Source organism: Macrosteles quadrilineatus, unplaced genomic scaffold (genome assembly GCF_028750875.1).
Source record: "Macrosteles quadrilineatus isolate MER2022 unplaced genomic scaffold, UCM_ALF_1.0 Scaffold_8__2_contigs__length_117827958, whole genome shotgun sequence".
In the NCBI taxonomy this organism is placed as follows: Eukaryota; Metazoa; Arthropoda; class Insecta; order Hemiptera; family Cicadellidae; genus Macrosteles; species Macrosteles quadrilineatus.
This window is the reverse complement of record NW_026542601.1, coordinates 63,280,752-63,295,398: the sequence shown is the minus strand read 5'-3', so window position 1 is coordinate 63,295,398 and position 14,647 is coordinate 63,280,752. Positions and strand designations below refer to the sequence as shown.

The 14,647-nt window shown below is 35.1% G+C and overlaps 1 protein-coding gene across 3 annotated transcripts; it reads left to right on the top strand.

The window, feature by feature from the left end:
• Nucleotides 1-1,362: 1,362 nt before the first annotated feature.
• LOC129001078 (zinc finger protein OZF-like) lies at nt 1,363-13,834 on the top strand. Of its 3 annotated transcripts, XM_054428247.1 has the most exons (3): nt 1,363-1,492; nt 6,870-7,261; nt 7,346-13,834. In XM_054428247.1, exons 1-3 carry the CDS (start codon nt 1,473-1,475, stop codon nt 8,155-8,157), a joined length of 1,224 nt encoding a protein of 407 aa, XP_054284222.1. In that variant the 5' UTR covers nt 1,363-1,472; the 3' UTR covers nt 8,158-13,834. The 3 variants fall into 3 exon arrangements, with proteins under 3 accessions (XP_054284222.1, XP_054284220.1, XP_054284221.1); XM_054428245.1 differs by having other exon boundaries at nt 6,870-13,834; XM_054428246.1 differs by having other exon boundaries at nt 1,378-1,492; nt 6,852-13,834.
• Nucleotides 13,835-14,647: the final 813 nt, after the last annotated feature.

Sequence of the window (14,647 nt, the reverse complement as noted above, 5' to 3'; positions counted from 1 at the left end):
CCCTGCAGCATCCGCACTGAATCACCTGAATACGGTTTACGGAGCTTATTTAAGACGACAATACTTTAATTAGTGGAATCATAAATAACCGGTGGCCGGTTTGTAAGTTGTCAACATTCGTGGCAATTAATGTCAGTAAGTCGTGGTAAGTAGTAAAAGTACCATCATTGGTATCATACAAAAATAAAATAAACGGTAACTTATCAGCAAACGTGAGCAAACTAACATAGTAGGCTACGGCTACATACTTTCTGCCATAAACTTGTAAACAACCTTTATCATGGTAAGCGGTGGAAGTAACTATGATTTTATTGTATCTTATTTTAATCTTACTAATAAATGTGAAAGTTTGTGTGTTTATTTGTATTAAGTTCAATCACGCATTTACTACTGGTCGGATTGGGTTGAAATTTTGTATAATGATAGCTCACATTCCCGATTAACATATAGACATATTCTAATCTCAAAAATCCTTTCGGGCTCTGCCACAGTGGCTCTAGAGTTTCTAATGTTATGTTAACGTTATGAGTACTATTCATATTTAAAAGGAATTAAAGCATTTTGTCAGCTGTTTCAACTACACAAGTTGAATCTATATCTATGATATCAATAGCATTAAAAAGTTATAAGGTAAATGTTTACCATCAGGGTGCTCAAAACTGGGACGGGTGGCGTCGTCCTGGGGCCCATTTCATAATAAACTACAAGTTACAAGTTACAACTTGTAATTTCCATTAGATTTGCATTGGGCGATCAGCTGATTTACTAATAATATTAGTTTGTACTTTATTATGAAATGGGCCCCTGTTTGTAATCCAGCTACTAGGTCACGAATTGTGGATATTTATAGGCATTATAGCTGTTCCTGATCATTGGGCTTTAAATAAATGATCCTGACTAATGGAACCGCTGATCTTAGTCAGTAACAAAGCTCACAGATCATCACACTCCATTTGACACTCATCCTTCACTCTTATTTGGGTTAAAATACGCACCTAGGTGTTGTCCCCATCTCAATAATTGATAATTGACATCGACTCTAAACCAAACATTGATTTCTTTTTGAACGTACAGAGGTGGGTCAACCCCTAGGAGGATTCAACCCGCACTTAAATCTTCTTACCTTTTACCTTTTGTGGCAGGTTGGGTTGTCGTGGTGGCTTATTATTGCTGTGAAACCTTGATGCATGTCCTCAATGGCCCCAAAAATCTTAAGACAATGTTAAAATCCACAAAATCATTCACTAGTGCTAGTAATACTGTATACTGAAAGCAGTTTTATGCATATAATCCTTCCTTCCCCTATGGTTCAGATACCTCTATGTAAATCACCTAACCCATAATCACAAAATGGCGAAATGAAATTGATCGCGTCCTGTTAAAAGAGTTTATTTCAGATAGGGACTACTATTAAGTTTTTATATTTCAGTGAATGAATATAATTCGAAGAATTAAAGTGTTTCGACAAAAAAATGCACGATTTCCAATACTTGTAAGTAACACTCCTAGCCATGATTAGCTCACTTGTTTTTAGAGTTTCTCAAAGTAAAAATAGTCTGCGCCATCAGTGGAAACCCCTTTTGAATCATAACATTTTATGAAATTAAAACAGCTCTTTAAAATTTAAACGCCTGGATAGTTGTGCTATGTATTTAATGTATAGCCAAACCAAATAGTGTTAACAATAATTTATTTTACATTTAAAACCCTTAATAAAAACAACAATGTATTCATGCCTGAATTTTGTCCTTTGTTGAATAATTGATTTGATCAATAACCCTCTAGGCACTGTAAATGAGTATTAATACGTTATTATTCTCTACAGTATTGTAGCTTTTAATTCGGAAAGTAAATAAAAGAAACGACTTATAATACTTGAAACATATATGCTTATACTGATACTCACAAGTACTAAGTTACTTTTAATAGGTACTTTAAATAAATCCTAAGAGTAAACTTACTAAGCCTAACTTAATTTTAATGTTCAGTTCCTTGTTCTACCCTTCTTTAGTAAACTTAACCTATTCTTTTAAGGTAGTGTGCAAAATTCTTAGGGAAACCATATTAAGTTAATCACTAATTTTCAGAGTTTTATTGTGAATTTCAATGTGAAACTTAACTTAGGAGTTTGCCCCAAAAGTGTTCTAAGTTACAAGGTGATTACCGAGAAACACTGCATTAAGAGTTTTGAAGTTAAGTTCAGGTTAGATTAGGAAGGTAAAGTTAAGGTCATATGACAAAATATTTTTTTAGTAGAATAACTAGGCCTAGGCCTACTGCAAATTTGTAGCTGTTCGAGAAGTTTGGTTGGTTAGGTTAGATGACACTGTTCTAACTTACTTGATACTTGATACTTGATACTTGTATTCTTGATCCTTGACTGACAATGTCAGATAGATCGCGATAGATAGATAGATCGTCAGATAGATAACCTAACCTAACCCAACCAAACTAGGGATATTTTATTGGTTGCTGTGGTACAATGTGTTTGTAAAGGAAAATTGTTATTTAGTCTCTTGTGATGCCATTTTTATTGAAATGGAGCATTATTCTCGGTCTCGGTGATTTCTTTGTTCTTACTAAACTTTTCAACAGTAAGACATAAGTTACTTACCTAACATGTTTGTATAGGCTACTGTTAACTAATAATTTCTACTAAGAATAAATATTATGTACAATATTGTGTAAGTCTTCGGAATCCTTATTGTTTATGACACTACGGCCGGTTGGGAGATTAGGCTACTCCATCGTCGGGTGTAGTCATACACTAAACTTAAATACTGTTATATTTAAATTTTTCACGGGATTTCTTCATTTTCATTGCGTCAGTTTTAATAAATAGTGCATACACAACTCGAAACACAACACAAAAACTTTTAAGCACTTTTAAAAATGCAATTCTTCATAGTCAGGTAGTGGGTTAGTTATAAGGTTTACTTGTCATAAATTGCTAAAGTCACAGCTCATCAAAAGCTGGCTTAAGGTGTTAACGATCAACCTCAGGGTAAAATCCTTTAAAATACAGTTAACAGTCCTTCCTAATTTCTCAACCTCATAGATATTGTTAATAAGTTTATATATTTCCTTTTCACAATCCTCATGCATCCATACCACTCTTCCATTATCTTAGTCCACAGTCATCCTGAAATAATTTCAAGTAGGCTAGTATCACCCAGTCACCAGATTCTCTACAGTAAATGTTACAAAACAAACATCAGAATGGTAATTGATTTGAAGATTTCTTTAACGATTTATTAAACAACCGTGTGGTAAATAATGTTTTTTGTTTGTATTGTAACAATAACAAAATACCCCTGCCGCAGCAAACCTGCCGACTAAGCAAATAAATAAATTTACCAAGTTCGATCAAAATATATCCATAAACAAGCAAACTACAACATTTTACAACATTCTCCAAAAGAATAACATGGGAATTTTAAAATTACAATTTTTTGAATTTTCTCCGTAACCAATTATTGTACAAAAAAACTTTGATATGGTACTAAATTATTTGTTTTTCTAAACTCTTCAAAAAAGTCTGAGGAGAAATTAGGAAATGTTGTGTTTAGAGGGTCAAAAATTAGAAAAACCAAGTTTTACCCCGTAAAACCCCGTTCCCATGGTCCGATCATGCTGGTTCTCAAACTCATCTAAGTTTGTCCCGCTTTACACCTTCAAACCAAATTTCATCAAAATCAGACAAAAATTACCCAAGTTATTGTGTTCACGGACACACACACATATATCTTACTAATATTATAAATGTGAAAGTTTGTGTGTTTGTTTGAAGTTCAATCACACATTAACTACTGGACGGATTGGGCTGAAATTTGGCATGATGATAGCTCACAATCCTGATTTACATATAGGCATATTCTTATTTCAAAAATCCTTTCGGGCTCTGCCCCAGTGGCTCTGTAGTAGTTCCCCATGTTAACCTAATGAGTATTCTTCATATTTAAAGGGAATTAAAGAAATTGGTCAGCTGTTTCAACTAAAAAGGTTGGTTCTATGATACGCAAAAGCATTAACAATTTATAAGATTTACCAACAGAGTGCAGCACTATATTATTTTTGCATTTAAATGAAAACAGCTAATTTGAAATAAGCAGCAACAAAAAACTGTGATACGCAATGTGAACTGTCAAAGTAGGATTGTTTACAGTATGTTTATGTTTTTAATTTCATGAATAATTTGTGATATTTTGTGAATTTTTAATTAATTTATTTTTCTCTATTGTTTAGGTGAAGTGGTAGAACATTATGGCTATGGTAGATGTGTAATACTATAGTATACCGTAAATTTAAAGAAGCAAATTTTACCAAACTGTGCCTTCCCCCATTGCAAACGCAAAGCTTGTGTATAACTGCAATAAGCATTTTATACTTATATGCCAACCCAAAAAACTTAAAAGATAAGCCCCATCGAGTGACCCTCATTTTGAAGGTCCTGGTAAAAGAAAACTAACAACGCAAACCAGAGGTTTCTATGTAAATCCAGTAAAAAATGGAAGCTGATTGAAATCTTTAGAAATCAGAAAACTTTCAATTTTATATTCAATTGGCTGCCATATTTTACTGTGTTAAGATAGAGATCTCTAGTTTGCGTTGTTAGTTTTCTTTTATTATGACCTTCAAAATGAGGGGTCACTCGATGGGGCTTATCGTTTAAAATTTTTGAGTTTCCCCCAAAATCCCCCATTTTGAGTTTGAGAACCAAGTGGCTATTATTAGGCTTAAAAAGTACTTCATAACATGCCAAAAAGGTGTGTAGAGTTTAGTTTTCCTAGTGCGAGCCGTTACAAAATTTACACAGTGTCTCCAGACTTGGAAAGCTGTAAGTTAAATTTAACTTCTGAGAATTTCAATTGGCTGCCATTTTTTACTGGATTGAGATGGAGACCTCTAGTTTGCGTTGTTGGTTTTCTTTTACCAGGACCTTCAAAATAAGGGGTCACTCAATGGGTCTTTGTGTTTAAAATTTTTGAGTTTACCCCAAAATCCCCTATTTTGAAGATGTACACCAAGTGGTGGTTATGCCCAAAAAGTACTTCATAACATGCCATTATGGTGTGCTGAGTTTATTTTTTCTAGTATGGGCCGTTAAAAAAATAACAGGGGGTCTCTCACTTTTTACTAACCCTGTATATACATATATAAAAATTTGAACGAATGGTGTTTTTAGCCTCTGGGGACATCAAAATGAAAAAGTAAATCAGTCCCGGGCCTAGGTCTTACCATGCTACCTATGGTAATAGCTACTTCCCTATAGCAGGGTGTCCACATTCTGGAAAGTCAGGGATAGTCATGGAAAGTCATGGAAAAAAATTCTGGTCATTGAAAGTCATGGAAATAGGCAAAAAGTCATGGAAAGTCATGGAAATCCCCAATGATGGATGGATTCCAGGGGACCTTTCAATGCTCTAGTCGGTCGTAACTCCAACTATTGTAGCATTTTCCGAATTTTTCACAAATGTACGACAATTTCAATTTATACAGTTGTCTTAGTTTATGGGTTTTGAGTTTGTATTAGTTCATTGTTGTACCTATTGTACACCATTGTTATCTGTTATTACATATTTCAATATTTTCTGTGAAATAACTTGTCTAGGCAGTATTATTCGTGTGTATATGGTATATTATAATTTTTGAGTTAAGTTCGTGAGTCATGGAAATCAATGGTTAATGGTCATGGATAGTCATGGAAAGTCAGGGAAATTAAAGACAAAATTTCTGTGGACACCCTGCTATAGGGAAATTCGCTAAAAAGCCTTATTGTTTCCTTACGAAGAAATGTTCACCCAATTATCATTTAAATAAGCTACTCAGTTTATTTTACATACTTATTAACCAACATTTGGCCCCAAACGCAAATCCCGAACATCAAAATTAAACAGCGAATTATGTTTACTTAGAAGAGATTACAAAAAAAGGCTGCAATAAAATGTTTACAATTAAATAAAAAACAGAAATAGGAAAATCAATCATTTTTTATAATTTCTATATCCGGCCAGGGGGTAAAAATCCGGCCAGTACATTTTCAGTTGTCTAAACGCTAGTTATATGGACAGGGGGTAAAATTCCGGTTTTTATTGCTAATCTAATTAATCACGCTCTGTCTATTTTCATTAGACTTCCAAATCCGCGGGGGTAAAATTACGCCCGCGAACAAACTTTTGAGCGCTCAGGTTGCTATGTCATAGTGACGTCAGCTTTGCCCAGGGGGTAAAATTCCAGGGGGATTAAATTCCGGCGACCCTTTGCCACACTGCACAGTTGCTTTCCACAAGTTTTTCAATAGACTACAACAAAGCTTTGCTGTCGACGAAGCTACCTCCCCCCTCAGTCTACACTTACTACTTTACGGTACAACAAAATAATTGACTGTGCTTAGGCTCAGTGATAACTAGATTATGAAAAAGGTTTAGTTATTATTAGGTGCTACCAAAGACAAATAGAATAAATATAGACTGTCAAAGGAAGGTTCCACCGCCCACTGCTAGGAGTGCCGTGTAGTTACGGCGCACACCGCTGCAGGCGAGGAGCGCAGGAGCCGTATGCTACCAGCAGACGCTACAGCGGTCTGCGCCGTAGCTACACGGCACTCCTAGCGGTGTGCGCTGGAACATATGCTAACCGCAGCAATGCTGCCGGTCTATATTTATTCTATTTGTATATGGTGTTACCGTTTAATGTAAGGTATAGTTTTATATTCCAGAAGTTTAAAAGGGATTTTAAGTGTAAATTGCCAAAAAACTGTTGATTTATTATATGTCACTTCTAGGTAACTTACTGAACTGTTGTGTTTGTGAGTTTAGTAGACTTCAAGTGTTATATTTCTCTATGTCCAGGTGTCGATTCTGTTGAAGGGTGCGAGCAGTGACGGGGCCGGAGTCTATGCAACAGCTGCAACCACAGTTTGAGGAGGCTACGCCATTCCGTTGTGAAACCTGTGGGAAATATTTCTCGCGCAAGGACCACTACAAAAATCATGTGATGTGGCACACCGGTGAAACACCCCATCGCTGCGACTTCTGCCCAAAGACGTTCACTCGGCGTGAACACTTAGTGAATCACACGAGGCAGCACACGGGCGAGTCACCGCACCAGTGCAACTTCTGCTCCAAGAGTTTCACCCGCAAAGATCATATGGTCTATCACGAGCGACAGCACACTGGTGAGACTCCGTTCCCTTGCCAGTTCTGTCCGAAGGCCTTCACTCGCAAGGATCACCTGGTGAACCACGTTCGCCGTCACACTGGTGAGTCACCGCATAAGTGTAGTTTCTGTAACAAAAGTTTTACGAGGAAAGAACACTTGACTAATCATATCCGTCAACACACAGGCGAGTCGCCGCATCGATGCCACTTCTGCACTAAGAGTTTCACGAGGAAAGAACATCTGACGAACCACATCCGTATACACACTGGAGAGTCCCCGCATAACTGCGAGTTCTGTAACCGGACGTTCACGAGGAAAGAGCATCTCAAGAGACACGTTAGACAGCATGCGAGTGGCGAAGAGTTCAACTGTATTATCTGCAGTGCTCCCTTTGCAACCAAGGAAAATCTTGTGGAACATATGTTGACACATCCGAGAGATCGACCGTACATCTGTGGTGAGTGCGGCAAGTCATTCCCTCTGAAGGGTAATCTACTTTTCCATCAGCGATCCCACCAGAAAGGCCTCCCTCACGAGCGCCCCTTCCAATGTGACCTGTGTCCTAAGGACTTTATGTGTAAGGGCCATCTGGTCTCTCACCGCAGAAGCCACACGAACGCCAAGCAGTACAGTGCTCAACAGTTTGATAAAGCCTTTGACAATAAGAACAGCAGTTTTATGTTGAAGCAGATCATAAAAGGAGAGACCTCGGATATGACCGCACATGTCATCCAGACACCCAACTCTCAGGACCAATATGACGAAAAAGTAAACCCGTTCATGTTGAAAGAAATTATGAAGAGCGAACTGACTGAGATGAACCACGTCTCCTTACCTCATCAGCAGCAGCAGCAGCAGCCTCCGAGGCAGTCTCACATGGTGAATGTAGCGACCCAGGCCAGCTTGCCAATGCTACCTCTCAACAATTCCATACTTCAGCAACCTGCGGAAGTCCACCTCCAACAACCCAATGCTCTGATGGCAGCTGTGACGTAAACACCGCAACATTGTAAGGTAAACATGTGTCTGTGTATCTATGTATAACTTAGTCAGTGTTTTGTCGCTATGTGTGGTAGCTACCGTGTCTAGACTAGAGTAATTTAATGTATTGCATAATATATAGCGACATATATCCAATGCACTCTGCAAGGACCACTGTTATGTAGGTTTACTTATGATGACCATACATTAGGTCTGTCCAACACTTCACTGTACAGGTGCAGAGAAGAATGCCTTTAATAGTGTTTTTGAAGAGTATAGGAACATAAGAATACAGCTTATGTTAACCGAATTAACGTACTATGAGTAGGCTATATTTGTTTTCTGATTTTTCTCATTACGGTAATACAGATGATTTAAATATGCTTATTAAGTAAAATAACTTCTTGATCAGCATCGTACGTGTTTTTAAATTACCTGAAAGTATAAAATTACGTCAAATAACACTTGTGATAATACATATATTTACACTTATATATTACTGTTTACTCACAAGACGGTAAATATATAAAAAAGATGGTAAGTGGTGGTTGATTTCAATTGGACACTCCAATCATCATAAGACCCAATAGGCGAGTGTTACTTGACGTATTTTTGTATTTCAGGTATTAAGTAAAAGACATGAGTATGATTTAGTACAAATATATTTTGGTTTAATTTTTGCGTTTTTCTATGCCATTGGCATTAAAAAATATAGTTGTTAGGCTACAGTGGTAACCGTGGTCTTGCTTGTTACTATCTAGTGCTCACCTTTGATTAGCTGGCATATTTAATTGATCAGTATCAAAGTATTATAACAGCTGGCTAGTTTGGTGTGGATGTAAGTTATGTATTTTGTCTTGTCATAGAAGAATAAAAGTTATTTGACCAAGTATTACTTTTATACAAAGTTCTAATTTTTAACTGCTCACATTAATTTTAGTTTATCTTTTAATAATAGTTAGTGAATTGTTTTCAATCAGATTATTAATGAAGATTTGACTTGTGAATGAAGTGTTTTTATGTTTCGGTTTAAACCCATTTTTTTATATTTTATATCCGTTGAATCTTTAAAGTTTAGTAGTTTCATTTTGTTTGTACCCATTATAAATTATATGATGTAAACTATTACAAAATAGCATAGCTCAGCATACATGAACTTGAGTTTGCATATAAGAAAAAACAACGTAACCTAGATATTTTATGTAAATACAAATCAAATTATTCAGCCTTGACACCATTAATATGTTTATTATAGATAATAATCTACTTACGTATGGCAGTAGGTGTCAATTGTAGATAATTATGCTGTACATGTTTCAAGCCCAGTACGGCTCATCTTCAGCAGCATTCTTGTATATAAAAATATTTCACATCGAGAGATTACAGTAGAGAGAGCAGAGTACACAAATAGGTCGTTTTCTCAGAGATTTAAGGAACATAATGCCTCCAAACAAAATAACCCTACATCGATTGTTGCACAACATCTCAAGGATAATATAGGTCATAAAATCGAATTTGAAAAATCATTAAGTATTTTGAAAAGTTGTAGCCACAAAAACAAAGCCAAAGTATGGGAGGAATTATTTATTTACCAACATATGAAAGAACACGGCAATGAAACCATGTTAAATATGAGAGAGGAATATTCGGACAAGATCACCTATCAGCTGTATTACAATGTAGATAACAAAACTGGAAATAAGAACCACCAGTCAGCTGATACCGTAACGTCACTCTCCCCCTCCCGTGTCCGTGTTCCTCAGTAGGCCTACAAATGTTGTCCGGTCGAGTTTTACTTAAACGAGCGTACGCTACGAAAATACGTGTAAATAGCATGCTAGAATGTTCTGTGTTTGTGTGTATATGTAAATAGTCGACAATCATCTCTCGATGTGAAATATTTTTATATACAAGAATGCTGCTGAAGATGAGCCGTACTGGGCTTGAAACATGTACAGCATAATTATCTACAATTGACACCTACTGGCATACGTAAGTAGATTATTATCTATAGTAAATACAAATACAAGATTTTAAAGATAATATTTATGTTTTAGGAAATTATTAATTACTTACAAGTTAAATTTATCACATCGGTTGAAAAAATTGATTTTAAAATAAAATATAATAACCTGGAAACAGTGTCCCTCCACATGAGCAAAAACAAAATCCCGCTTACATGGCCAAGAAAATCCCGCTTTATCCCACTGTAATGAAAACTCCAGTTCTATCCGTTCCCGCATGAATTTTTGTTCTAACTAGAGTGATCTTTATCATGAGCCTGTCTTAGAAGCTCTTTAAACCTTGATACAATGCTGTGCTATAATAATTTAATCAATTGGGGTTAGTTTTAATCTGGAAAACGGTATAAAAAAAAGATCAGTACTGAAAATCCTGTTTTATCCTGCATCCCGTTATATACATCATACCTTTTTAATCCCAAGCATTATGTAAAAATCCTGTTTTTGGGATGACAATCCCATAAGTGGAAACCCTCCCTAAAAACTTCTGTCCTATCTGTTAATTGAGGGTTTATTGAAAAACATAAGAAGGTGGAAGAACATTTTATGGTGCATAGCCTATTTTGTATGTGTAGTTCTCCATACTTTTCCAATTCTAAATTACATGGAAAAAATGTGGTTCGGATTCCACTATAAACTATAGGTCCCTTAGTTGTCATTCGCTGTATGGGCTAAACTAACAGTCCTGTCTAAGGAACATGTCGGCCTTAGTAACAAGACACACCCTACTAGATCCTCACCCTACACTCATCTCGATTCATACTTGGCTTAAAATACCTATCTTTGTATGGTCAGCATTTCAATTAAAACATTAAAAGAAAGAAAAAAAATCCTAATTATAAAGTCAAAAGTGGTTGTATAGTTTTAGTTTCAGAAAGATCTCCAATTATTAAACGTTGATAAGTATTCTACTAGTGCAATGCACTTTCTAACATAAACAACTTCATTGTGCTAAGTTTAGCAGACATTTTGGAAATTTTCAATGCCTGAAGAAAACCGGTTTAGTTTTTTAGTCTCTTGACTGTGATAAAGTGATTTTGATCAATGATTTATGCTTGGATGAGCCCAAGCACTGTTTGCTCTGCAAGAGTTTCTGATTTAACAAGGAAACAAACTTTGAAATTAAAGTAATATTGTGATGTTTTATCGTGTCCTTTTTTATGTGTTTTGATTTGTTTTAGTTTTATGCACGGATCTTTTGGTTTGGTTTACAAATGATAGTACAAGTCAATGTTTTTTAATCATACAGGAATAATAATTTGTTATTACATGCCATGGTACCCTATATTTTTTTATTTATGGTTTAGAATATAATATTTTCAATGTATATACAAATGATGTACAAATGTGTGTACCGTATGTAGAAATTTAATTGCGTATAGGTAGCAGTAGTGCTTAAATTAATTACTTGATCAACATAGCTTTATGTCACTTTTAATTGTAAACATAGATTGTTGTCAAGTCATAAAAAAAAGCTTTGTTAATATACTATTGAAACAATATACTCTATACTTGGACACCGGTTGGGTATCGTAATGAAATTGTATTCCAAAATTGTTGGTGACTATATTAGTTTTGTTTAAATTTTGTTGGTTTTTAAAAGCTTAAGAAATGTTTTAATTGGATGGACAATACAGTACAAAGTACAACATAGTATATCTAACATTGGGATACCCTATGCTTGAGAAAGTTGATTAATGTATATTTATCCATCCGTTTAAACTTTTTTCTGGGGATTGACTGGATGACTCATTTTTAGTTAACTGATTATCACTGCTTCTAAATTAATCACAGCTCTATTAGTCCTAAAGTTGTTTATTTATACTTGTGCTCAAAACAACAGTCTATTCTACACAAATATGCTTCTAATATGTATACTTATGGTATTGTTGTAATTCAAAAGAGATATTGTATTCGTTCATTTGATGTGTTCTGGTGATCTTAGTAATAGTTTCCCGCGATAGCCGTAACACTCGTTGCCATTTCTTGCCGTCTCTGTGAAACCGTGATCATCTCCCAAGTTCAAGGCAATACTCTTAACTTTATATTGCGGCCTCTGCGATACCGCGATCATCTCCCGTGATCGTGGCAACACTAGTGACCATATTTAATATGGTCACATGCGACTACCGTGTTTAAATATGAGTATAGTACCTTAATAGTATAGTACCTCATACCTTAATATCTGGAATTTTTCATAATCCTCTCAAAACCGCAGTAAATCAAAATGTTAAAAATACCACTCTAAGTCGAATATTTTAAATATTAAAAATTGATAAGTCAAATTTTGATGTTATACAAACGGAAAAAACCAATTCTATTTGACAATTATGGAGGAAAAATTAATCACGTTGATCGTTTGTTTTGCATATATGTCTTTAAAGCTTTGAAAATATATTTGTTTTTTTGTAGTCCTTTGGTTGCAACCAAAACAACAATTTTTGAACACAGCAAATTCAAGCACTTGATGGGGGCCCATATGTTACTTATACTGAATAATTCAAGTATAAACTTTATTTCTCCGATATTGTTTGAATAATCTGCAGGTTTACAGTGTTGAAGATATTTTGTAAAAATATTTTAGCTTTTTTTTATTAAAACTCAATGTTCTAGTATATTACGTTACTAGTCCTGGAAAATAAGTGTTAACCAGACGAGTGTGGTTGTTCCCGTGCAAGACGAAGTCGAAAACGGGATTACCATACGATTCTGGTAAACACATTTTGGACGAGTGACGTACGATAGTTTACGCCATACTAATAAATCTGTACAAATCCTTAGCCTATATACCACCAAATAAAGGACTAACAATCACTAGTCTTAACCTCTAAGAGAGGTTATGTTTTTGTTTACATCCACTCATCTCCAAATACAGTATATCAGCTGGTTGGTGTCCGGTAAACTACATTTGGTTAAGCTGGCGGCAAACAGCTGTTTTCAGAACTAAATCCTTTTGTGGGAAGTTTGTCAAAACAGTCTAGTGTGGCGTAAAAAGCTTTATTTACCAGCAGCCACTCTTAGATTTCTGGTGATATTTTATGCTACAATACTTCAATCTGGTATTTTTACACCTTTGTAACAACTTTTAATCGATCACCTCTTATTGTTATAGTGTATGTAAAGTCAGCTGATGTAAGGTCATTTGTTCAATGAGCTTGGATAAAAATGTGCTCTCTGCTGGATATTTGTAACGTAAAACTCACTAGCCTTACCATGTAGTTAGTTATCACAAAGAATATAACTTATTAAATATCGAATGAAAGTTGGTCTTGTACGCACCAATGCATCCTCACGTTATGCAGCTCTATGGACATAATGATCTCACATGTTGACATTATAGGTACTACCTCTTTGTTGTCTTTGTTTGTATATAATAATTCCTCGTAAATCACATTAGTCATAATGAAATTTTGAATACTCAGGTTTTGGACTGAAGACAGTATACACTATTTATTAAAAGGTTTTTATTTTATATTTAGTTAGTATTTACTATTTTTACTAATTAGTTTATTTAGACAACTGATTTTCTTGCTATACTTATGTTCCGATCACTTTCTTTTTTAAGTTTTGTCTACAACCGGTTTTGACCAGTATTTTTGTGATTAGTTTTAAGTGAATTTTTGTAAATATTGTACCTTTAGTTCATTTAAATTTGTCATCAATAAATTATAATGTGCTTAGTACGTCTGTTTTTTATTTCTCATTTGTATTTTTATACATACATTTATTTGATAAGTATTTGTGATATATCAACCATGACAGTTTTGTATTCAGCCTAAAACAATATGTTTTTACAAAGTTTTTCTATAGTCCTATTACAATTCACCAACCCCTAGTAGTACTGTAGAAGTTTTATTGCAATTTAAGAGAGTTTACTGGTCGAAAAATTAAGTTGAAACACACCTTGTTCTAAATGTCAATTTTTTGATGCTGCCAGATCACACTTCAATTTCTAACGTCAAAAAATTGACAAATGCCCGAAATAGGGTTAAAGAAAAATTATAATTATAAGTCAAATTAATGGCCTATCTTGATAAATACCATAACAACACAGAAATTACCTGACATCGGTTTAACCAGACTACACTTGGCGGTAATGACATCTCTTTAACCGGACAATTGTTATCAGCACATCGGTTTAACCGGACTAGGAAGTGTGCGGTACTGAAACAACTGTTCTTGTGGGAAAGATTTGAGACCAGTGATCACGTGTCTAAATACAATGCTCTCCTAAATTTAAGTAAAATACTGTATACAGTACGCATTTAAACGTTTTAACGAGTTTTGAGGGCGTCGGTTTAACAGGAAATTACCCGTTATACGGACTGGCCTCGGTCCCAAGGAGTCCGGATAAGAGGGAGTCTACTGTAGTAGTAGAAAGGTTATCTTCCATAAGACCTGTACTGCACGGTGAACGTGGAATTGAGGGAATTGAGTATATGATTGGTTTGGTTTTGTTACCGTTTTATATGGTTGAAAAAAGA

Excerpts from the sequence above, each read along its gene's own strand:
- LOC129001078 (XM_054428245.1), top strand. The coding sequence starts at position 1,473 with ATGCACGATTTCCAATACTT. Across the intron at positions 1,493-6,869 it reads ATGCACGATTTCCAATACTT|GGTGCGAGCAGTGACGGGGC; the intron begins GTAAGTAACACT and ends ATTCTGTTGAAG.